The sequence below is a fragment of the Narcine bancroftii genome, chromosome 1 (assembly GCF_036971445.1).
Source record: "Narcine bancroftii isolate sNarBan1 chromosome 1, sNarBan1.hap1, whole genome shotgun sequence".
In the NCBI taxonomy this organism is placed as follows: Eukaryota; Metazoa; Chordata; class Chondrichthyes; order Torpediniformes; family Narcinidae; genus Narcine; species Narcine bancroftii.
The window spans coordinates 289,797,471-289,823,564 of record NC_091469.1 but is presented as its reverse complement, the minus strand read 5'-3'; the positions used below and the strand labels follow the sequence as shown (position 1 = coordinate 289,823,564).

General features: G+C 44.1%; 1 protein-coding gene across 1 annotated transcript; it reads left to right on the top strand.

Annotated features, from left to right (window-relative positions):
- Positions 1 to 12,564: 12,564 nt before the first annotated feature.
- Positions 12,565 to 26,094, top strand: LOC138756545 (ovochymase-2-like). Its single transcript, XM_069923011.1, has 7 exons — positions 12,565 to 12,658; positions 17,748 to 17,857; positions 17,957 to 18,048; positions 22,194 to 22,366; positions 22,971 to 23,066; positions 24,239 to 24,390; positions 25,882 to 26,094. The coding sequence occupies exons 1-7, from the start codon at positions 12,565 to 12,567 to the stop codon at positions 26,092 to 26,094; spliced, it is 930 nt and encodes a 309-aa protein (XP_069779112.1).

Below are 26,094 nucleotides of genomic sequence, written 5' to 3'. Positions count from 1 at the left end.
ATTTTTGAGGATTTCAGAAAAATCAGAAATTTTCATTTATCCAAAAAAATCTGGAGCCGAAATGATGTCGCTTCGCCTCTGAAATTTTTTGGATAAATGAGGATATCTGAAACCATCAGAAATCCTCAGTTATCCGAAGATTTTCTGGAGCCGTACAAATGTGGCAGGTTGAAGAAATTCTGGAATTTTGGAAAAACCTGAGTAGAATTTTGAGCTTTTGGTGATGGAAAATGAAGTGATAGGAGAAGGTATTCGGTTCAACAATCAGTTTATTACACAGCACAAGAATAAAGCTTAACAGAGCTCTGGTTCAGTCATTAGTTCATAGGTCACCTGCACAGTGAGTTATTCCCCAAGACTGACCTCTACTGTCCAGTCTCTACAGTTTATCTTATCTTTCTTTGGCTTGGCTTCGCGGACGAAGATTTATGGAGGGGGTAAAAAGTCCACGTCAGCTGCAGGCTCGTTTGTGGCTGACCAGTCCGATGCGGGACAGGCAGACACGGTTGCAGCGGTTGCAGGGGAAAATTGGTGGGTTGGGGTTGGGTGTTGGGTTTTTCCTCCTTTGCCTTTTGTCAGTGAGGTGGGCTCTGCGGTCTTCTTCAAAGGAGGTTGCTGCCCGCCAAACTGTGAGGCGCCAAGATGCACGGTTTGAGGCGTTATCAGCCCTATCATACAGAACAAAAGTTGGCTTCCTTTGCTAGATTTCTTGCGTAAGATTTATCACAAGTAATTTCCTGCTCTGCAGATATCTGGGGTGTAGAGCTCCCATCTTAATCCTCAAGGCCAGAATATCCTGTTGTTTTGATCAGAAATCAATTCATACCCCAGATATTTCTAATTATTTCTTTGTTCTCATCTGGCCATATTCTTCTGTTCTACTCAACACCTCCTTCTGTCTTAGCCTTCTTACTTGAGTTAGTTTTCATTCTCTTTGTTTCTGACAGTCTCTGTCAGGATTCTCTTTGTTCCTTATCTGGCCATCATCTCCTTTTGCCTTACACATTCCTACTAAATTGTTTCAACATATCCTCTCTTTTGTATTTGGGGAGCAGACAATTCTAAACCTACTGTAATCAGTCAACTTTGCTACATATTGTGGCTGCCCCTTACTTACATTACTCTTTCACTTCACCATGAGGTAAATATTAAATTGTTACATAGTACTGGATTCATGTAAACAAACTGAATAGTACATAAGCACATATTCTACATATTTTCTATGATTGATTAACCCCTATATTCCAACAGTCCCCCTTTTGGTCTCATGAAAATTAGTCCAACCACTTATGGGACCGAGACCTCAGGAGTTTTTGCAAGGACCAGCATCTCCGACCCCTTATTAAACTTAACCTCATAAACTTGGCCATTATGAACACACTTCAGTCCTGTGGGGGCCCCAACACAGTGTTCAGGAAAGTCAGTCCAATCCGCAAAGTACTGTTTCGGTTCGTTATGGGCCTCCCAGGCTGACCGCAAACACTTTGTACAGTTGTTTCCTTCTCCAGACGCGTCAAGGGCTAGGAACATCACCCATAGTCCTCACATAGTGTCCATCACAGCCCCCTAAATTCTGTTGACTTCAGTATAGAAATATCACTTCAAATACTGAAATACAGTCACCGTAATCCAATAGTCTCTTTAAAGGGACCCGTTCAAAAAGTTCTTAGTCCATAGTTGCTTCACAGGTTCCCAGTCATCTCCGTTCGAATCTGTTCCAGTGTCCGTGTAGGTGGGTCCGTTGCTGTTCACTGACTCCAATGATACCACGTCTCTCCTTTTCCCTGTAGTCGAACCGCGTGGGACGTTCTTTCCACCACTCCGTAGGGTCCTGTCCACCAGGACTTCGACCACTTTCTCTTGATCACCTTTAGCAGAACCCACTCCGCGGCTGATGGTATCGGGGTTTCATCTTTCCGTTCGGTACTTGTAACCTGTTGTGAAAAAGCTGATACCAGAGCCATTAGTTTATCATAATAAAGCTTACATTTCATTGGGCTTACCTCTTCCTTTGAGGTATGAATCCCAGCTCCAGGTCCTGGAAACTGGTGCCCCATTTGTAGTTCATACGGAGTAAATCCTGTCACATAACTTACCGAACTCCTTATTGACATCAATGCCAGGGGCAGCGCATCCACCCAATTTAATTTGGGCCGTGCCTGTACTTTCCCGATCTTACCTTTTATTGTTTGGTTCATTCTCTCCACTTTTCCTTGGGATTGTGGATGATACACCGTTCCAAAGGCATGTTTCAACTCCAACATCACTTCTACCTCCTGTAGATCTTCATTCTTAAAATGACTTCCATTATCTGACCTAATTTTTCAAGGGAATCCGTGTCTCGGAATATACTGGTTGATCAGGAACTTACTTACCGTCCTTGCATCTTCTCTTTTGGCAGGGATTGCCTCCGGCCACCCTGTGAACACATCTACTGCTACTAAGAGGTATCGATAGCCACTTGCCCTCTCAATCATGTCCGTGTAATCAATTACAATTTCCTGCCCTGGTAACTTAGGCAACGGAAACTGTCTTTCGTGAGGTTTCAGTCGCCTTGACATTATATGTTATACATACCTTACACTCTCTGATATGATTCTCCACCATCGCCGGCAGGAAGGGGTGCCACCAATGTACCAAATACCTTATCATCTGTTTCTTCCCACAGTGGGTTAACCCATGCGCCTCCTCAAGGAGGGGTTTCATGAGTCCAGATGGTAATACTGGCCTACCGTCCATTGATCTCCACAGTCCTTGATCTTCGGTTGCCCCCCTTTCTTTCCATACCATCATTTCCTGGGGTGATGCCTGCGCTTGTTCCTGAATTATTACTCCTACCTCACAAGGTGGCAATAAGTCATGTGCCGTTCTATCTGCCTGCATCATAATAAACTGAAGGCTGTACCCTGCTGCCCTTTTTGCGGCCGTGTCCGCTTCCTGATTTCCCCGAGCTACCATCGTATCTGTTTTATCATGGCCCTTACATTTAATAACTGCTAATGCCCTTGGTTTCAAGAGGGTCTCAGCCAATTTCCTAACATCCTTCTCGTGTTTAATTGGGGTCCTTGCTGCTGTTAAAAACCCACTTCTAATCCATTGACTCAGCTCAACCTGTATTGTCCCTACCACATATGCCGAATCTGTATATATATTTACCTCCTTTCCTTCTGCCCATTCTAATGCTGCTATCATTCCCTGTAGTTCGGCCAGTTGTGCTGATTCCTTTCCTCTCACTGTCCCTGTAATAATTTCTTCAAATCCTTCTGTGGTTCTCCGTACTACTGCATAGGCGACTTTTAATCCGTCTGTGGGATGTCTGTAACAACAACCATCTGTAAATAAGGTTTCATCTGGTTCTCTCAAGGGTGAAGCCTGTAAATCAGGTCTTATTTTAATATCCCTTAGAACCCTCTTTTCACAACAGTGTGGTTCTCCCTCTCCCATATTGTCTGCCATATTAATGCCTTCATGGGTAAATGTAATATTTGGAGCATTCAGGATCTTTTCCAGTCTCGTCTGCCTCAGTGATGTCATTGTAAACGCTGTCGAGCTCACAAATGCTACAATACTATGTGTTGTTAATACCGTCAGGGCATGTCCCATCACTATGTGTGCCACCTTTTGTAAAATCTTTGCTACCCCCGCTGCATGTCTAGTGCATGGTGGGTGTTTGTCTTCAGTCGGATCTAGTGTTATACTTACATACATGAGCGCGCATCTTCCACCCCCTTTTTTCTGAAAAAGGACACCAACAATCGTGTGTGCTTTTTCAGAAACATCCAAAAAGAAAGGGTGTCTTTAATTTGGAATCGCCAAATCTATAGCGGTTGTAAGAGCTTGCTTAAGTAGAATAAAACTCATCTCAGCCTGTGCAGTCCAATCAAGTGTAGCTCCCAGATTCCTCATCCCCTGCTCATTCACCAAAGTTCGCAGTGGATGTGTCAACTCACCATACGATGGGATAAACTGCCTACTATAACCTGTCAAACCCAAAAACGAAAGCATTTCCTTAACTATCCTAGGTTTTGGATGATGTAGTATCGCTGTTCGATGCACAGGGAATATCCCTGTACCTTTCGCTGAGACCATTCTTCCTAAAAAGGAGACCACTTGTCTGCAACATTGCAGCTTTAAACGAGAGACTTTAAAACCTGCCTTGAACAGCTGCATTAGCAGGAGCTTTGTAGCCTCCAAACAGGAGACATGATCAGGTGCTGCCAATAAGATGTCATCTACGTACTGGATCAGAACTACCCCACCTGGCAGTACTAGCCCCCCCCCCCCCAAGCTGTTCTTCAAAACCTGATTGAAAATCCCTGGGGATAAGATAAAGCCCTGCAGGAGTCGAATATAATGTAACTTTATACCTCTATACGTAAAGGAAAACACATCTCTAAACTGTTCTGCCAGCGGCAAACAAAAGAAAGCATTCGCTAAATCTATACAAGAGAACCACTTGTGGTCTGGAGTTAAAGCAGTCATGGCGGTATATGGGTTCGGTACTGGAACTGTGGGTGTTCGCACAATACCATTAATATGCCTTAAGTCATGGGCCATCCGATATTTGTCCGTGTCCTGTTTCAGAACAGGTAAGATGGGTGTATTCCAACTTGAACACGAATGTTCCAATACCCCTGAATACATAAGGCCATCAATGGTATCTGCCAGACCCACCTCAGCCTCGGGTTTATGGGGATACTGTGTCTGCCAAATGGGAGTATAATCTGAAAGTTCAAATGTTATGGGATCAACCTGCTGGGAAAAACCCACGTCTGCTGGTCCCACTGACCAAAGGTCCTCAGGGATAGAATCTAACATAGGGGCAGAGTCGGGATGATCCATCCTTTCTCTACCATGAAAGCGTTCAATCTGTCTATGCTCAAGGAGGACCCGATCATTTGAAGGGTACAAAGTCCTGTACGCCTGACCAGATAGAGAGAACTGCACTATCAGTAATTGAGTGTCGGACCAGTCCCTCAAGGACATCAAGTTCCGACACATCGGTCCCAAATCTTTTGCCTGGTGAGTAGTGCCAATTGCAAGGGTGACATGCGGGATGGCCTCACCTGCCATCACATACCACTCCAGCTGTTCAGATGTCAGTGCTACCGTAGCGGCCACTCCCTCCTTTCCTACCACAATGTAGTCCGAATTAATCTCCCATTGCATGCCCTCTACCTCTTCATAAAAGGCATGCTGATAAATTTCATCCCCATCTCTATCGTAAAAGAGGGTAACATGGAGGGGGTCCTATGGGTGTAACGTCTGGATCCATGGCTTCCATTGATTATAAAGCTTTAGCAGCCCTCCCTTCTGTGGGTCCTCTGGTTCCAGCAGCCCCCAGTAAATGTCGGCCCATAGTCCCTCAGACGTGGATCCTCCAGCGGCTGACAGTAACATCTGGGAACTGGAACGAAGTGTAGTTAATTAACAGTTCATTGAATACCCATTTGGAAAGGTGACCTCTATTCCGCTGGGTCCGCAAAGGATCGATGCTCCACACCTGACCAGCAGATCTCTGCCCAAAAGATTAGTAGGTCACATTGCCGACAGAATATATTGATGTGCAAAAGTCTGTCCTGCCACAGAAGTGATTAGTGGTGTAGAAAACGGCAGATTTTCTGGTGTACCCGAGAACCCTATCAACTGGACGCTAGAGGATGACTTTTTAGATTGAAACTCAGCGCCATTAAGTGTTGAAAATCTGGCACCCGTATCTACTAAAAAAGATACTTCCATGTCCATCACTTTAATCTGCAGGAAGGGGTCTGCCAACCTAACCTGCTTTTGGGTGCTCGGGCCCCGTCACTGCTGGTAACATTTCTCCTCCTCCGTCAGCAATGGGAATTGTCTCGTCGGAGCGAGAGCCGCATGGGGTGCCTGATGTACTGGGGGTGGAACTGACGATCTCTGGGGCTGGACCCAAGGCTCATATTGTGGTGGTCCATATCCCCTTTCCCCAGTGCCCTGAGGACCCCATGCTAGGGGGCAGTCTCTCTTCCAGTGTCCTGGCTGACCACATCCAAATCATACGGCTGGCTGCATTCGTGGAACACCCTGACCTCTCCCTCTTACTCGGAATCCCCCCATTGGACCCCCAGTACTGATCCCATAGCTGGAACCCGGTACCCAATTTGGGGCCGGGTGCCAATTTATATTATTCCCTTGTGGTGGCTGCGGTGGCTGCTGAATCATATGGTTCGCACCCTTTGAGGGATTCTTTTTTGCCTCATTGACCTTTTTCCTAGCCTCTTCCAATTGAAGCTTAAGGAGTTGCACTTGTGCCGACTCCATAATTTGTTTGTCCTCCTATAACTCTTCATGTGATGGGTCAAATGTTTTTCCCATTGCTCAGTCAAGCAACCCGGATATCAGGGTTATTCTCTAATGCCTCCCTAACTACAGCTGGCAACCCGTTTGTTACGGCAGACCTAAATAGTGTAGTTTGCAAGGGTCCTGTGGCTGGGTGTACTCCGGCTGTATCCGTCCAACTCTCTTTACACTGACTTAAAAAGATCGAGATCTCCTCATCCTCCTTAATGGAAAATGTCAGGGACTACATGACACCGGGGAGAACAGGAAACTTATCCCGCATTGCACCTCCTAGTGCCGTAGCATGTTTTGCAAATGGTTTGGCATCAGGGCACCTAGTGGTTCCTGCGACCATTTCTACCTGCTGTATTTCCCACAGCCCAAGCTGTAAAGGGGGTGGAGTGATCCTCTGACATTCCTACCGAGAAGGCATTCTCAAGTGTCTGTTCTTGCTCTCTCTCATTTGTTTATTCCAGTCGCATACTAGTTTCACTTACTTTACATACATCGTTCTGTATTTCCTTCGTTAACTCCTTCATTTCCTCCACCCTTTCCTCCATAACTCTCTTAAGTCTCTCCTTCGCCTCCTGGAGTTCGTGACCTGCTAATTCAGTGACATTCACTATTCCCTCATTTATCTGCATCACTGGCATCTGGGGAATCGGATAAGGTGTTGGCAATGTCTCTGGTAACTTTGGATCTAGCGGGGCTGATGGCTTAACCTCCCCTGTCATCTCCTCTCCCATTTTCTCCTTTATGATAGGGGATGCCTTTTTAGTAGCATGCTGAAGGTTTGTTTCCACAGCCATGCAAGCCAATGTCATATTATGTAAATATTCTCTCTTCTGCTCCTTCGCTTTCTTCTGTTGTTTAAATTTTATTCTATCCAAGATAGACCCTTGTCCCTCTTTCTCATGTTCCTGCATCTCCTTTTCCGCCTCCCTTTCGGCTTCTCCTAAGTACAATACAAGCCTGATTTTTCCTAATCCTAGCGGCACCTTCCCCTGACTCTGCAGCTCTTTCCATATCTGATCATACAGTTTCATAGCCTTTACTTCCTCTCCCTTCGGTAGTCCGCCCATTAATTGACTCCTTGTTTTTTCCCACTGCTGGTTTACAGATGGAGGAATCCATTCACATCCCCCATACTCCTGACATTCCCCTAATTCTCCTTCCATCTTTCATTCCTATCTTTTTCCTTCAGACCTCGTAATTCAATGAGTCTCTCACCTGATAGAATTTCACCACCCGGCAATTTACCTTGAACCTTTACACTTTCCTACAAACACAAAAGGAAAACTTATCACAATACTAAAACAAGTAACTATTATACAATATTGAACAAGGAAATCTTAGCACACTACTAAAATACGTAACTATTATACAATATGTTCACTAAATCCATTTGGCCAAGAACTCTAACTTTTATATCTATGTCTCTACTAGGGGACTCTAACCCCTATTTTTCTAGGGGGACTCTAACCCCCGTTTTTATTCCAGGGGACTCAAACCCCTGTTTTCTCCAGGGGACTCTAACCCCTGTGTCTCCAGGGGACTCTAACCCCTGGTTTTTTAAGCTTTATTCCTTGGCTTCTACTAGAACTTTTGCAGAGTGGTGACAACACACAATTTTATCATTGCCAATAGCAGAACTTCATTTAAACAGGCGTCTGCTTACCTCCTTTTGTTGAGTGGCCACTTGTTGTTATCACCACACCACAATCGACCGTTGTTTCGTCTCTTTCTCTTCCGTCACTTCTCCATCTTCATCACGTCGGGGTCACCAAATTGTCGGACTCTGGCATTACCCTACCCTCAATTTAGTCTATGTGTTGTCTGAGTCCAACGTGTTCGTTAAATGAAGTGATAGGAGAAGGTATTCGGTTCAACAATCAGTTTATTACACAGCACAAGAATAAAGCTTAACAGAGCTCTGGTTCAGTCGTTAGTTCATAGGTCACCTGCACAGTGAGCTATTCCCCAAGACTGACCTCTACTGTCCAGTCTCAACCTTATCATACAGAACAAAAGTTGACTTCCTTTGCTAGATTTCTTGCATAAGATTTATCACAAGTAATTTCCTGCTCTGCAGATATCTGGGGCGTAGACCATCTTAATCCTCAAGGCCAGACTATCCTGTTGTTTTGATCAGAAATCAATTCATACCCCAGATATTTCTAATTATTTCTTTGTCTCATCTGGCCATATTCTTCTGTTCTACTCAACACCTCCTTCTGTCTTAGCCTTCTTACTTGATTGATTATCTTTGTTCCTTGTCTGGCCATGGTCTCCTGTGCCCATCAACACCTCCTTTTGCCTTACACATTCTAAATTGTTTCATACATATCCTCTCTTTTGTATTTGGGGAGCAGACAATTCTAAACCTACTGTAATCAGTCAACTTTGCTACATATTGTGGCTGCCCCTTACTTACATTACTCTTTCCCTTCACCATGAGGTAAATATTAAATTGTTACATAGTACTGGATTCATGTAAATAAACTGAATAGTACATAAGCACATATTCTACATATTTTCTATGATTGATTAACCCCTATATTCCAACACTTTGGAGAGGAAGGGGAGATGGAAGGGGATGTATGTAGAGTACAGCTCTAATTATCTGAAATCAGATTATCCCAAGTCCTCAATTATCCGAAATTTTTTGGACCCTGAAGTGATGTTTGTTTGGCTCCAAAACATTTTTTGGATTTTTGAGGATTTCAGAAAAATCAGAAATTTTCATTTATCCAAAAAATTCTGGAGCCGAAATGATGTCGCTTCGCCTCTGAAATTTTTTGGATAAATGAGGATATCTGAAACCATCAGAAATCCTCAGTTATCCGAAGATTTTCTGGAGCCGTACAAATGTGGCAGGTTGAAGAAATTCTGGAATTTTGGAAAAACCTCTGAGTAGAATTTTGAGCTTTTGGTGATGGATTGATCTCATTTTGTTCAGTTTTTTTTTGGTGAGAATTAAAAATTATTTCATGCTTTAAAAGCCTTCCTTTGTGGGTTGTTGTTGTTTAAACACAGTTATAAGTGCTGATGCTACTGGGGTATTTTTTAAAAATGACCAGTTCTCTGTAATAACCATTTATCCAATTGTGAGAGATGAGTAAAACTAATATGAAAATATGTGTAATGAATAAAGCCAGTATGAATAGGATAAGGGTTAGTCTGAATAAGATAAGGGGGGTCTTCTAGCTTAGACAGAATTAGCAAGTTCGGCATATAAGAGTTTGTAAGCCCTGAGGGTCGGGAGGGTGTGAATAAGGACAAAGGCAGGTGAAAAAGGACAATGACATGATGGGACACAGAGGATACCCCCTGGTCCTCCAAGTTCACAGAAACAGCACGTAGGCAGACAGGATTGCCTAATGCCAAACTTATCCAGGAGGCAGAAGAATGTTGGGGGGAGGGTACCTCTACACTGAAATGAACTGTATAAAAGTTGGGTGAGCCCCAGTGTATGTGTGTATTCCCAGGGTAAGAGGAAGCACCCAACTTTGCATTGTTGTATAATAAATGTTCTTTGTTCTCAATTTTTGTCTCGAGCAATTTCTGTGAAGGTACTTCTGTTTCTCACACAATGTAGGCCTGGCCCTGGCCATTTTGGATAATCGGAGTACAGTATCTGTAAAGTGTTGGCCTGGAGTGAGTTAACGTAACAGCCGCCTCTCCATCCACAAGAATGGAAATGGACTTTTTGGATAAAGTCCCTGCAAGGCTGGCAGGGGACAATGCTTTCATTACCTGAAGTCCAGCGTCCAAGCTGTGAGCTCTTCGGTTTAAATAAAAGAATTTCACAATTTCCAGATGTGATGCTATTTCAGATTTCAGGCAAGAATTAAACTGCTTTTGCAGGGTGTGAAAGATCTCACAGTATCTCCTGGTCATACTGGTCCCTGGGGGGGCTTGTGACATTCTGACTGAAAGGTAGACCATGTCTCGGAAATCATTGTCCTTTGTTATTTCCGTCCATCCCCCATGTTGCTCATCACATTTCCTGCTGGGCTTTGGAGATTCAAAATCTAATTTATTGTCATGTATGGCGAAAAAATCATTAGTTTGCCCTTCAAACAGTGGCCAAGTAACCCAGTGACATTTTAAAAAAAACAGGAATTAAAAAGAGAGAATCTCTGCAGAGGCATCAAGCTACTGTGGGTTTCTTCCAGAGTTGGTGCCCTGGAAGCTCTGCTGATTTGACCTGGTGGAGTCAGTCATGGCAGCAACTATTTTCTTCCAGCTCTGTCCTTGGCCTGTCCCCTCCCCACCTCACATTCAAGATTCCTTTATTAGAACATAGAACTCTACAGCACAGAACAGCCCCTTTGGCCCTCGATGTTGTGCCGACCCATATATTTCTAAAAAAAAGTACGAAACCCTCCCTACCCTGTAAGTCTCCTCTTTTCTTCCATCCGTGTGCCTGTCTAAGAGTCTCTTAAGTGCCCCCAATGTTTCAGACTCCACCACCATACCTCGCAAGGCATTTTAGGCCCCCACAACTCTGCATAAAAAAACATACCCCTGACGTCTCCCCTAAACTTCCCTCCCTTCACTTTGTACACATGTCCTCTGGTGTTTGCTGATCCTGCCCTGGGAAACAGGTCAGCTGGAATTCCATCTTCCCAAAACGATCTCCAAATACAGATGGGAAAATGAGAACCTGGATCACGCTGATAGTCGAAGAAACATTTTGACCCGTCTCTCAGTGCAGTCCACGATGCTTATCCACCAAACTCCCATTTACCCACCTATTGCAGCACTGGCGAGCTGGGGTTCGAATCCTGCGCTGTCTATAAGGAGTTTGCGTGTTCTTCCCTTCTCTGCGTGACTTTCCTCCGGGAGTTCCAGTTTCCACCCACTCTCCAAAAATGTTCATTCTCCATTAATTGGAGAATTTTGGCGGCGCGGGCTTGTGGGCCAGAAGGGCCTGTTATTGTACTGCATGTATGTCTAAATTCCTATGGAAGCACCTCTCCAAATGCATTTTAAACAGTGTCATCATATTAGCCTCCATCACTGCCTCTGGTGGCCCATTCCAGGATCCCACTCTGTGTGAATGGCCTCTTCTCGCTTCCATTTTATATACATCTGGGGAAAACCTACATGTAAAACAAGACCAGAAAGTGCTTGAAACACTCATCAGTTCAGACAGAATTCATGGAGAAAGAAATAGAGTTAATATTTCAGGTCAGAGACTCCTCTAAAGTCTAGACCTACAGCACAGTAACAGACCATTTTGGCCCATGAGCCCGTGCCACCCAATTACACCCGACTGACCTACACCTCCGGTATGTTTTTGAAGGGTGGGAGGAAACCGGAGCCCTCGGGGGGAAAACCCCCGAAGACACGGGAAGAACATACAAACTCCTTGCAGACAGTGCCAGATTTGAACCCCAGTCCCGATCGCTAGTGCTGTAAGGGCGTTGCACTAACTGCTGCGCCACCCCATCTGTCTATAACTTCTGCATCTCATGATGATGTTGACAAAGCCCCCATATGTGTGCGTGAGTCCATGTTTCAATGTTCTAGAGACAGGTGGTCAGTATATTTTGAGGACTGTTTCCATTCACCCTCTGGGACAGGAGAGGGTGATGTCAGTTATCACTTCTCACTCCCTAGGAATTCAGTGTTTCTTTCGAGCTGCGTAAAATGCAGCGATGCAATTTATGGTTCCTGTGCAACCTTTACAATGAATCATCTTCCACTATAAACCCAGGCAGTGAGCTCCCTGTTCTCAATCAGTTACAGCTAACCTGGTTAACCAGTAAGTGGACAGTGTCTGTTGGGATCTCTGACCTCTTCTACCTTTTCTGGAGAACAGGACATTTCTCTCTCTCTCTGTCTCTCTACCTCTCCTCTCTTTCTCTTTTCCTTCTCTCTCTCTCACACACTCTTTCTCTCTCTCTCATCTGTCTATTTGTCCATTCTCTCACTCTCTCTAACGCCTCTCTATCTCTTTACCTCTCCTCTCTCTTTCTGTTCTCTCTTTCACACTCTTTCTCTCTCGCATCTCTGTCTGTCTATTTGTCCTTCTCTCTCTCTCCTTTTCGCTCTCTCTCTCTCATCTCTGTCTGTCTATTTGTCCTCTCTCTCTCTCTCTCTCTCTCTCTATCTCTCTCACTCTCTCTAACACCTCTCTATTTCTCCTCTTTCTCTTTCACTTCTCTCTCTCACACACTCTTTCTCTCATCTCTGTCTATTTGTCCTTCTCTCTCTCTCTCTCCCCACCCCCCTACTTTGGTCATGATACTGCTGACTCCTGCCAAGATTTTGCTCACGGTGATGTTCTTGTACTTCACCCCTGTTACTGATTCGATTCCAGTTCAGAGTCAGAATGGTAAGACTAAATTTATTTGCTTAATCATTTAAAGAATCAAATACAACTACAGTGAAACCCCAATTTAATCTTTTTCTGTGAAAGATGAGGTTCACACACTTAATGCGATCAAAACTAAAAGTCAAACTCATATTGCGCGAGACCTTGGGATACCAGAATCAACACTTCGTGGCTAGAAATCTCGAGAAGAGATGTTACGTGCGCCACTTTGCAAAGTTGAAGAAGAAGCAGGACTAAAAGCCAAACGCGTGAAGACAGCCAAGGAAGTCAGCCTCAAGGATTCCCTGTACAAGTTCCATCTCGTTCAGGAGGCCTTCCAATCTCTGCTCCTATTCTCAAAGCTTAAGCCGAGAAGTTTGACCAGCTGATCCACGGAGAAAAGCTAGCAGTGGATGGCGAGACGGGTTTAAATGTCATCACAGGATTTCTCAAGTGTGAGTGTCTGGAGAAATTTGCTCCACGGACAGTTCTGCCACCAGCTATGTTCAAGCAAGGAATGCGATCACTTTTTAAAGAAATAAACTGTAAATGATGATTGCTAATGTTCTTGAATGTTTTTATTTGTTGCTTTGTTTACTAAAATTAACTTGTGTTTTAATTTCTTTTGTAACACCGACTTATTTGCGGAATTATTTAATTCAAAGGTCATTTACTTGCCAGAAGGTAAACGTACAAAAAACGGGTCAAATTGAGTGAAAATAGGGTTGTTTTAGGATGTTAGGTCAACATTGGGTTGGTTTGAACAGTGATTTTCTTGAACCCCGATTTTGCACGACCCTATATTTTTTGCGACGACATTTTATGGGCCACAATGATTGTCTTGTAATGGGGCCGCACTGTATAATGACTTAAAAAGATAAGTTTAATCTGAAGCAGAAATTACCCTTGGTTGATACTAATGAGACACTGAAGAGTTTCCTTTGATTCCTATTTGTACAGAGTTCTAACCCAATCTGGGCAAATAATGGGCCAAATGGCCTCCTTCCTCCCAGTCTGGTCCTGAGACTTGAGTACTAAACTCCGGTTGTTACTTGAAACAATCAGCAGGTCAGAAATCATCAGCGGAGAGAGAAATACTTAATGCTTCAGGTCAGTGGCCTTGCGCCATCAGCCCAGTTGCTGTCGAAGGATCTTTGGCCTGAAACGTTGACTCTGTCTGTCCCTCCACAGATGCCACCTGACCTGGTGTGTCCTTCAACATTTTCCGTCTTTGTTTTGGATTTCAAACGTCCACGAATTTTTGATTTTCATTCACTGATGCCAAGGGTCCAGCATCAGAGAAGCCGGTTTCAAATGAGATGTTCAGAACAGGACAGGAGTCATACATCTGGCTCTGCCATTTATGGCTGCTCTGCCCGTGACTTGCCTGTTCCCATTACCCTTTCCCCCCATCCTTTCAAACTTCCTGAGGCTTGGCACAAGATTTCTCCAAGTTAAGGACACTCTGTACCACACAGGTGATATGTAGGAATCACAATAGCACAGGACAGGCCATTTGTCCTCCATGACTATGCCAGACATGATGCCCAAATCAGATTAAACCTCTGCTGTTGGCACCTGGTAGATATCCCCCCGAGCCCTTCATGTTGGCACGGATGATAATTAGGGCGACGGTTAGCCTAGTGCTTAGCGTGATGCCATTGCAGTGCCAGTGACCAGGGTTTGAATCCGGCGCTCTCTGTAAGGAGTTTACACGTTCTCCCCGTGTCTGTGTGGGTTTCCTCCGGGTATTCTGGTTTCCTCCCACTCTTCAAAATGTATGGAGGAGGGTTGTAGGCTAATTGGGGTATTTGGGTAGCACAGGCTCGTGGGCCAGAAGGGCCTGTTACTGAACTGTAACTGATCTACTGAATATTCATGTGTTGGACTAGAAGCTTCTTAAACTCCTCCATTGTAACTGCTTCCACCATTACCCTCGGCAGCTTGTTCCAGGCACCCAACACTCTGTAAAATATTTGCCTTGCACATCTCCCTTCGACTGCCTCACTCTCACCTTATACACATGTCCTTCAGTGTGTGACTCTTTTAACCTGAAAAAAAATTCCGATTGTCCACCCTATCAATGCCTCTCTCATGGTTTTATACACCTCTATCAGGTCTCCTCTCAGCTCCAGAGAAAACAACCCAGGTTTGTCCGATCTTTTCCCCACTGCTCACACCCCCTAAACCAGGCAAAATCCTGGTGAATCTCTCCTGTCCCCTCTCAGAAGCCTCCACATCATTCTTGTAATGAGGGCGACCAGAAATGCATGCAGTATTCCAAGTGCGGCCTGACCAAAGTTTTATCTCGTTGCAGATAGATGTCACATAACACCCGCGAGAAAAGCTTGCAAGATCACATTATGATTACAAATCACCTCAGAGGTTATTTTAAGAGCACAGGGTCTGTCTATATATTACATCAGGGTTTTCAAACACTTTCTTTCCACTCACATCCCTCCTTAAGTAATTCCTGTGCCATTGGTGCTCCGTGATTGCTTAAGGTGGGATGTGGGTGGAAAGAAAAAGTTTGAAAACGACTGCTTTAATTGTACTTAATTGACTCGTTATGTGCACAGTTTCAGAACTCCAAAGGAAATGGGCCAATGACAATTTTTTTCAAGCAAAATACAGGTATACCCTGCTTTATGAAACTAGAGCATTCTTTTTTTTTTCTTTTTTTTAAATTTTTTATTTTTCACACCATAAACCACATTAGCCATGATACACACTTTTTCCTTTTCAAACATATACAGTGCCATTTTCTCCCCCCCTCCCTCCTCCCATCCCACCCTCCCTACCTCCCCCCTCCCATCCATTTAAAGTACAAAATCTAGGATACATTAAACCAGTCAAACAATGTTGTCATTCAATAAAAATAAACAAGAAATTCCACTGAGTCAATTCTTTTCATTTCCTTCTCCTTCCGTTAATTTAGGTAGTGAATGTCCCCGGTAGGTTTTCGCTATTGTGTTTCATGTAAGGCTCCCATATTTGTTCAAATATTTCAATATTATTTCTTAAACTATATGTTACTTTTTCTAATGGAATACATTTATTCATTTCTATATACCATTGTTGTATTTTCAAATTATCTTCCAATTTCCAGGTTGACATAATACATTTTTTTGCTACGGCTAGAGCTATCTTAACAAATCTTTTTTGTGCATCCTCCAAATCAATTCCAAATTCTTTGTTTTTTATGTTACTTAGGAGGAAGATCTCTGGATTCTTTGGTATATTGTTTTCTGTAATTTTATTTAATATCTGATTTAGATCTTCCCAAAATTTTTCTACTTTCTCACATGTCCAGATTGCATGAATTGTTGTTCCCATTTCTTTTTTACATCGAAAACATCTATCAGATATTGTTGGGTCCCATTTATTTAACTTTTGAGGAGTAATGTATAGCCTGTGTATCCAGTTATATTGTATCATATGTAACCTCGTATTTATTGTATTTCTCATCGTTCCAGAACATAACTTCTCCCATGTTTCCTTCTTTATCTTTATATTTAAATCTTGTTCCCATTTTTGTTTAGTTTTACCATTTGTTTCCTCATTCTCCTTTTCTTGCAGTTTAATATACATATTTGTTATAAATCTTTTGATTATCATTGTATCTGTAATCACATATTCAAAGTTACTTCCCTCTGGTAACCTCAGACTGCTTCCTAATTTGTCCTTCAAGTAGGATCTCAATTGGTAATATGCCAGCGCTGTATCTTGAGTTATATTGTATTTATCTTTCATTTGTTCAAAGGATAATAATCTATTTCCTGAAAAACAATTTTCTATTCTTTTAATCCCTTTTTTCTCCCATTCTCTAAAGGAAAGGTTATCTATTGTAAAAGGTTATCTATTGTTTTGCGTCAATATTAGTTTTGGTAATTGATAATTTGTTTTATTTCTTTCTACATGAATCTTCTTCCAAATATTGAGTAGATGATGTAATACTGGATAACTTCTATGTTGTACCAATTTTTCATCAAATTTATATAATATGTGTTCAGGTATCTTTTCCCCTATTTTATCTAATTCTAATCTGGTCCAATCTGGCTTTTCCCTTGTTTGATAAAAATCTGATAGGTATCTTAATTGTGCGGCTCTATAATAATTTTTAAAGTTTGGCAGTTGTAAGCCTCCTTGTTTATACCATTCTGTTAATTTATCTAGTGCTATCCTCGGTTTCCCCCCTTTCCATAAAAATTTCCTTATTATTTTCTTTAACTCCTTGAAGAATTTCTCTGTCAGTTGTATTGGCAATGCCTGAAATAGGTATAATATCCTTGGAAAAATGTTCATTTTAATACAGTTTATCCTTCCTATTAGTGTTAGTGGTAAATCTTTCCAATGCTCTAAATCGTCCTGTAATTTTTTCATTAGTGGATAATAATTGAGTTTATATAGTTGGCCGAGATTTTTATTTATTTGTACACCTAGGTATCTTATTGCTTGCATTTGCCATCTAAATGGTGATTCCTTCTTAAATTTTGAGAAATCCGCATTATTCATAGGCATTGCTTCACTTTTATTTACGTTGATCTTGTAACCTGACACTTCTCCATATTCCTTCAATTTCTTATATAATTCTTTTATTGATAGTTCTGGTTCTGTTAAGTATACTATAACATCATCCGCAAATAAACTGATTTTATATTCCTTGTCTTTTATTTTTATCCCTTTTATATTATTTTCTGTTCTTATCAATTCTGCTAGTGGTTCTATAGTTGAAACTAGAGCATTCTTAGGAAACCTTCCTTAAGATGAAATGGCGTAAAGTGAAGAACATTTCACTACTATTGGAGGCTATTTTTGTCAGAATGAAACCCCATTTAAAACTCATTCAAATCCTTTCATAAAACTGAACATGGCTTTCTTCATTAAAGCGAATTTTTGTAATTTTTGGAATTCAAGTATTCATAAAATGGGGTATACCTGTATTTCAGTAACAATTGGGTTCTCAACTTTTCTCCCCGCTGTAAAGACATTGTGCTAACCGTTACGCCAACTGTGCCACAGATGCTGCTTGACAGCCCCCCTCCCCCAGCATCAGGCGGTTTGCTTTGTTTCACGCTAAACTAACGTTCTGCTCTGCCCTCCGTCTAAGCTGAGAAGTGTGGCGTTCGACCTGGCCATGGAGGGATCCATCACTGGATGCGTTTGTGGAAACGCATTGTTGGGGGCAAGGAGTCCCAGCCTGGATCTCATCCTTGGCAGGTAGGCAAGACTGGCTGGCTGGTGTTGTGTGTGACTTGTGTCTGTCTCTGTGATGTTGGTTCACTCTCCCCACATTCAGGCCTCTTTCTTCTTTGGCAGGTATCTCTGAAGAGGCGGCAGCTTCATTACTGTGGAGGGACCATCATCAATGCTCAATGGGTGCTAACGGCAGCTCACTGCATCCGGGGCAGGTACTGACCCAGGGGATTGCCCTCTCACCTCTGCCTATTTGCCACATCTAAAGATAAATTTGCAGTTTGTCTACTTCCTCTGGCCCAAGGGGTATTTTCATGGAATACTTCACCCTGTGTATATGGTGGGAGAGAGCTGAGCTTTGAGGACAGAATTCTGCATGGGTACACTGGGTTCAAATTTGAGAGGATATTTGATTAATAGTTTAGTTTATTGTCATCTAATTGTACATGTACAACCTGATGAAACAGCATTCTCTGGTCCTCAGTGCAAAATGCACAAACACACAACCAGAAAATACATATAAAAACAAAGGATACATGTGCAGAACAAGTGTTCACATGGACAAATAAATACATAAATATTTTCATGAATATGAGAGTCTCGGAGGGTGAGTGTGAGCAGTTCTTTTGGTCTTTCAGCATTCTCACTGCCCATGGGAAGAAGCTGCTCCTCAGCCTGGTGGTGCTGGCTCTGATCCTCCTCTATCTCTTCCCCAATGGGAGCAGCTGAAAGATGCTGTGTGCAGGGTGGAAGGGGTCCTCAATGAATTTGTGCGTCCTTTTCAGAGAACAATCCTGGTAGATCATGTCGATGGGGGGAAGGGAGACCCCAGTGATTGTGTCTGCCACTCTTAAAGTCCTGTGGATTGACCTCCAATCCATTTCTCTGCAGCAACCGTACCCCACTGTGATGCAGTCGGCCAGGACGCTTTCGATAGAGCTCCTGTAGAAGGTTGATACAATGGTGGTTGGTAGCCAGCTGGACACAGCTGTTTCCATGGTTATGAGGAGGCTGGTCACATTCTGAGGCACTGTCGGTTTCCAAACAGTGTTTATACAGGTCTGCTTGAGAGGTCATTGTGTGAGGCGGGGAGCGGCAGATCTGGAGGAACAGTGTGGAGAGAGGATGAGTGGAGTGGCGGGGTACAGTGAGTAGAACTGCTGCCTCATTTCCCCATTGACCCGGGTCCGATCCTGACCTCAGATGCTGCCTTTGTGGAGTTTTCATGTTCTCCCTTTGACTGCGTGGTTTCCCCCTGGGGTCCCTTGTTTCCTCCCATGTCCCAGAGAGGTGGTTAATTGGCCTTGGTAGATTGTGTAGCTGAGTGGTAGAAGGTGAGAGAGGTTGCCTGCGAATGTAGGGAGAGTGAAATGGGGTTAGTATAGCATTTATGTAATCAGGTATTGGATTCATGAGATAGGGAATAAATATTCTCAGTAATCCTAGTGCAAAAAACGACTTGAAATAGTGCAGACGTCTATTGCCATTGGGAAGAAACTGCTCTTGAACCTAGAGGAGCTGGTCTTCAGGTTTCTGTACCTTCTTCCTGAAGTGAGAAGTAGTGACTAGTGTGATGGGCCCCCCATGATTTTGGCTGCCTTCTTGAGGCAGCGGGTCTGCAGTGGGTGGGAGGTCAGAGCCGGTGATGGACTGGCTGTGTTTACTTCCTTCTGCGTTCCTGGCCATTCGAATTCCCAAACCAGGCTGATGTACAACCAGCCAGTTACTTTCCACAGTGCACTTGCAGAAGTTTGATAGGGTATTGGATGACAAGCCAAATCTCCTCTGACTCCTCAGGAAGTAGAGGTGTTGGTGTGCCTTCTTCGTGGTTGGGTCCAGGAGAGGTCTTCTGAAGTATGGACTCCCAGGAACGTGAAGGGTCTGACTCTCTCCACCTCCATCCCATCAACACAGAAGGTGCAAGACCCCTCAGCCTGTCCTTCCTAAAATCAGCAATCAGCCTCTTGGTGTTGGTGATGTTGAGACTGTTGTTCTGGCACCATCCATATAACCATATAACCATATAACCACTTACAGCACAGAACAGGCCAGTTCGGCCCTACTAGTCCATGCTGTAACAAATCCCCACCCTCCTAGTCCCACTGATCAGCACCCGGTCCATACCCCTCCAGTCCCCTCCTATCCATGTAACTATCCAGTCTTTCCTTAAATGTAACCAATGATCCCGCCTCGACCACGTCTGCCGGAAGCTCATTCCACATCCCCACCACCCTTTGCGTAAAGAAATTTCCCCTCATGTTCCCCTTATAATTTTCCCCCTTCAATCTTAAACCATGCCCTCTAGTTTGAATCTCCCCCCCTCTTAATTGAAAAAGCCTATCCACATTTACTCTGTCTGTCCCTTTTAAAATCTTAAACACCTCTATCAAGTCCCCTCTCAATCTTCTACGCTCCAGAGAAAAAGGCCCCAGTCTGCACAACCTTTCCCTGTAACTCAAACCTTGAAATCCTGTCAACATTCTCGTGAACCTTCTCTGTACTCTCTCTATTTTGTTTATATCTTTCCTATAATTTGGTGACCAAAACTGTACACAGTACTCCAAATTTGGCCTCACCAATGCCTTGTACAATTTCATCATACCCTCCTTACTCTTGAATTCAATACTCCGATTTATGAAGGCCAACATTCCAAATGCCTTCTTCACCACATCATCTACCTGAGTATCAGCCTTGAGGGTACTATTTACCATAACTCCTAAATCCCTTTGTTGCTCTGCACATCTTAATAGCCAACCATTTAATGCATATGACCTATTTTGATTTGCCTTTCCAAAATGTAACACCTCACACTTATCCATATTAAATTCCATCAGCCAATTCTCAGCCCACACCTCCAGCCTTCCTAAATCACCTTTTAATCTACAATAATCTTCTTCACTGTCCACAACACCACCAATCTTTGTATCATCCACAAACTTGCTTACCCAACTGTCCACCCCTACTTCCAGATCGTTAATATATATAACAAACAATAGTGGACCCAGGACCGATCCCTGAGGAACTCCACTAGTCACCGGCCTCCAATTGGACAAACAATTTTCTACCACTACTCTCTGGCACCTCCCATCCAACCATTGCTGAATCCATTTCACTATCTTCTTATTTATACCTAATGCCTCCACCTTTTTTCCTAACCTCTCATGGGGAACTTTGTCAAAAGCTTTACTAAAGTATAACTAGACAACATCCACAGCTTTCCCTTCATCAACCTTTTTTGTAACCCCCTCAAAAAACTCAATCAGGTTTGTCAAGCATGATCTACCCCTGACAAAACCATGCTGATTACTCCCTACCAATCCCTGTACCTCCAAATATTTGTAAATAGCATCCCTCAGAACACTTTCCATCAACTTGCCCACCACAGACGTCAGACTCATGGGCCTATAATTCCCAGGTTTACATTTGGACCCTTTTTTAAACAGCGGAACCACATGAGCAACCCTCCAATCCTTTGGCACTACCCCCGTGGCCAGTGACATCCTAAATATCTCTGTTAATGGCCCCACTATCTGTACACAAGCCTCCCTGAGTGTCCTAGGGAATATTTTGTCCGGTCCCAGAGATTTATCCACCTTTATCTTTTTCAACACAGCCATCACTACCTCCTCGGTTATCCTTATATGCTTCATGACCTCCCCACTATTTTTCTTTACTTCAACTGGTTCAATATTTTTTTCCCTAGTGAATACCGAGGCAAAGAAATCATTCAAAATTTCCCCCATTTCCTCTGACTTCTCACTCAGACTACCCTCGCTATCTACAAAGGGTCCAATTTTATCCCTCACTAATCTTTTACTTTTAATGTATCTATAGAAACCCTTTGGATTTATTTTTACTCTGTCTGCCAAAGCCTCTTCGTGCCTTTTTTTGGCCTTTCTAATTTCTTTCTTAAGATTTCTTCTACACTCCTTGTAGTCCTCCTTCAATTTCTCAGCTCCCTGCTCTTTATACCTCTTGTACACCTCCCTTTTTCTCCTAACCAAATTTCCAATATTCTTCGAAAACCAAGCCTCCCTATGACTTCCAGCTTTTCCTTTGATCCAGACTGGGACATATCTGCTCTGTACCCTCAAAATTTCTTTTTTGAATATCCTCCATTTTTCATTTACATCCAGCCAGGTTCTCGGTCTCCATCCTGAATTCTAACTCCTCATTTCCAGTTTGTCTGACCAACTGCGGTTGTGTCATTAGCAAATGTGTTTACCGCGTTGGAGCTGAACTTGGCCACATGGTCATGGATGCACAGAGAGTAGAGCGGGGGGGATTGAGCACAGGGGTGTCCCTATGTTGGTGGTCAGCAAGGAGGAGGTGACTCTCGGCCTATCCCTGTCATCCTCAGGAACATCTTGTCCGTGTTGAGGGTGATGGCCGGGGAACATGACCTGAGGAAAACTGACAGTGAGGAGCAAACGCGGACAGTCAAACGTATCATCGTCCACCCCAAGTTCACGGCTGCCTATCCTGTCGAGTATGATGCTGCTCTTCTGCAACTCAATGGCAATTTCACCTTTGGTAACTTTTTGTGGAACTATGCTTGTTATTTATTTCCATAATTTCTTTGAAGAAATGGGTGGCAGGGTTTGCACAACTCTATTACAGTGCCAACAACCTGGGGTTCGAATCCACTGCTGTTTGTAAGAGGTTTGTACGTTCTCCCCGTGTTCTCCCACTTAATTCATTACACAGAGGGTGGTGGGGCTGCCAGAGGAGGTGGTTGAAGCAGATACTATTGCATTGTATAAGTGAAAAACTGGACACGCACCTGGTTTAGATGGGTTTAGAGGGATATGGGCAGATGGAGCGAGGGTGGGTGGGACATTTTGGTCAGCGTGAGCAAGTTAGGATGAAGGGTCTGTTTTCATTTTGTCTCTGTCCTCCTGTGGCTCTGGTCTCATCCCACATTCCAAAGATGTATAGGTTTAGTTCTCCACCTCAGCTGTCAGCTCGTTCCACTCTCCTACCACTCTCTGGGTGAAGTTTCCCCCTAAGCATTTCCCCTTTCACCTTTAACCCATGGCCTCTGATTTGTATTTCACCAACCCTCAGTGGGAAAAGCCGACCTACATTTACTGAAATGGGAAGCCTCTCCCAGTGACCTCACTCCATCCCATTCCAGGTTCCAATGTTTATCCAGCCTGCCTTCCCGGAGAGGATGATGTGTTCGAGACAGGAACTGTCTGCACCACGACTGGATGGGGACGTCTCTCTGAGGGTAAGGGCTGAGTGTTAGGGTGCCATGGCCTGAAGATGCAGCCCAGTTGTCCGAGGGGAAGGAAGGAAATCCTGGAATAGTGACAAATAGCCCAAGTCCACCACAACTACCCGATGCCTTCAATCTTCTGCATCACAGGAATTTAAAAGCTTGAGGGGAAATCTTATAGAAACATTCAAAATTATGAAAGGAGCAGATAAGACAGAAGCAGGGAGGTTGCTTCCACTGGGAGGTGAGACAAGAACCGGAGAACAGAGCCTCAAGATTCAGGGGAATATATTTAGGGTGGGGAACTGCTTCTCCCAAGAAGTGGTGAATCTATGGAATTCTCTACCCAAGGAAGCAGTAGAGACTGCAACACCCAAATGTGTTGGAGAAAATCAGCCGGTCATGCAGTGTCCATAGGAAGTAAAGTGGAACCGACAATTGGAGCCTAAGTCCTTCATCAGATGCACCATGACCAGCTGAGTTTCTCTGCAACATTTGTGTACCTCACAGCACCCCAGTGTCCGCAGACTTTCTCTTTTAATTCCAAGCAGTAGAGGCTGCCTCATTGAATGTATTTAAGACACAGGTTAATGTATTTTTGAATAGAAGGGAATTAAGAGTAATGGGAAAAAGGTAGGTATGTGGAGCTGAGTCCACTGCCAGATCAGCCGCGATCTTGTTGAATGGCGGAGCAGTGTCGATGGGCCAGATGACTTCTCCAATTTCTGGCAATCCCTCCCCCAGTTCCTCCCTTTGCTTTCCCTCGTTCGTCTGACTCCTTTCCCTCTCCCCCCTGCCCGACGCCCACACCTTCCTTTCTCTAGCTCCCCACCTCTTCCCTTCCTTCCCATCATGGAGCCTCTTCCTCCAGCCCCCTGCCGTTCCCCTGTCACCTCTTAGCTCCTCTCTCCCCCACCATTTCTAGTCTGTGGTCCAACTTCCTGCCCCACCTGATGCTCGTCAGCCCCTGAAGGGGGGGCTCAGGCCCGAAAGGTCGGTGGCCGAGTGCTCTGCACGGATGCAGCATGACTTTCCGAATTCCCCCCAGCACTTCTGTGGGTTGCAACCGACCAGCCGCAATGTCCTGGAACGGTTTTGGAGTTGGGCGAGTGGGGGTGTGGGGAAGGGTGAGAATCCTGACCACTTGTCCTAATTCGAATGTTCCATGTGCATTGTCCTTCAAGGTGGGAGGTTGCCCAACACTCAGCAAGAGGTCGAACTTCCCATCATCGAAAGCGAGAACTGCCTAAATGTGATGGCGTTGTTGTTCCGGCAGTTCAAAGGGGAGACACTTCTGTGCGCAGGGTACCCCAGCGGGGGGAGGGATGCATGCCAGGTAAGGAAAGGGATAAAGGAATATCGAGTGCCAAATAAAAAGACAAATTTCTTCTGATCTCAGGACATCTTAAGGTGCGGTATAAACATCAGAATCAGAACAATTGTCATGAACAAATTGTTGTTTTATAGCAGCATCACACAGTGCAAACATTTATATAAACCACCTCACAAAATAAATAAGCAAAATGGTGCAAGAAAAATTCAAAGGCCGTGTCTGTGGTTCATTGATCATTCAGGAATCTGATGGCGGAGGGGAAAAAGCTGTCCTTGTGCCACTGAGTGCTCATCTTCAGAGCCCTGTACCTTTTTCCCGATGGTAGCAGAGTGAAGAGGGGAAGGCCTGGGTGGTGGGGGGTCCTTGAGAATGGGGGCTGCTTTCTTAAGACACCGCCTCTTGTAGATGTCCTCGATGGAGTAAAGTCGCTGGCCGAATTAACAACCCTCTGAGAACAGAGATGTGGAGAAATTTCTTCAGCTAGAGGGTGGTAAATCTATGGAATTTGTTGCCACAGGAGGTTTGGGAGCCAGGTCATTGGATGTATTTATGGCTGAGATTGACAGGTTCTTGATTAGCCAGGGCATCAAAGGTTATGGGGAGAAGGCTGAAGGGGAAAATGGATCAGGTCATGATTAAATGGCAGGGCAGACTCGATGGGCTGAATAGCCTATTTCTGCTCCTATGATTTTATTAATGAACAGTGTCTTGTAAACTGTAAATCATCCCAAAAATTATATATATTTATTTTAAATTGTATCTTTATGTATACATATTATTATGTGTTGTGCATTTTGTATGCGTGTGTATATATGTGTGTGTTTATATATATGTGTGTGTGTGTTTCATTGGGCTGTGTATGTATAGCCAGATGATCAATAGCTGGCGATTGGGCACACGATTGGAGATAATGCCCACCAGTGTTTCCCCCACTTATCCTGACAATGTAATTTGGTCCTTTGCTAGTTAAAGTTTATTTCATGTGTACTGAGATGCAGGGGGGCAAATCAGCTAGTCAACCCAAAGGCAGCACGTTTAGCGCAATGCTGTTACAGCGCCAGCGATTGGGTCTGGGTTCGAATCCCACATTGTCTGTAAGAAGTTGGTATATTCTCCCCGCATCTGCATGGGTTTACCTGGGGTCTCTAGTTCCCTCCCACCCTTTGAAAAATTACAGGTGTTGCAGGTCAATTGGTTATGGACTCGTGGGCCAAAAAGGCCTGTTACCCTGCTGTATGTCAGACGTAGAATGGCAGTAGAAACACAGTGCAGACCACGGAGTTACAGAGAAAAGTTGGGAATGAGCAAAGGCAACATTATTTTTCCAGTGTGGATCATTCAGTCTGATAACAGTGGTTGGGAAGCTGTCCTCGAATTGGGTGGTGCGTGATTTCACACTTGTGAATCTTTTTCCAGGTTGGGGGGGGAGGGGGTGAAGAGATTGCGTCCAGAGTGGGACAAAACTTTAATGTGTTGGCTGTTATTTTCCTGGAGGGTGACTCGGGCGGCCCTCTGATGTGTCGTCGTGAGGGAGGTGCCTGGACAGTGGCTGGAGTGACCTCGTGGGGGATAGGCTGCGGTCGCAGCTGGGTGGACAACGGACGGAAATTACCCAATGACCGAGGGACCCCCGGGGTGTTCACCAGGGTGGAGGCTCTGAGATCGTGGATCCAGCAGACCATGGAATTGGCCTCAATCTCCGCTTGA

Excerpts from the sequence above, each read along its gene's own strand:
- LOC138756545 (XM_069923011.1), top strand. The coding sequence starts at position 12,565 with ATGATACTGCTGACTCCTGCCAAGATTTTGCTCACGGTGATGTTCTTG. Across the intron at positions 12,659-17,747 it reads TCCAGTTCAGAGTCAGAATG|CTGAGAAGTGTGGCGTTCGA; the intron begins GTAAGACTAAAT and ends CCTCCGTCTAAG. Across the intron at positions 23,067-24,238 it reads ATGGGGACGTCTCTCTGAGG|GTGGGAGGTTGCCCAACACT; the intron begins GTAAGGGCTGAG and ends TTGTCCTTCAAG.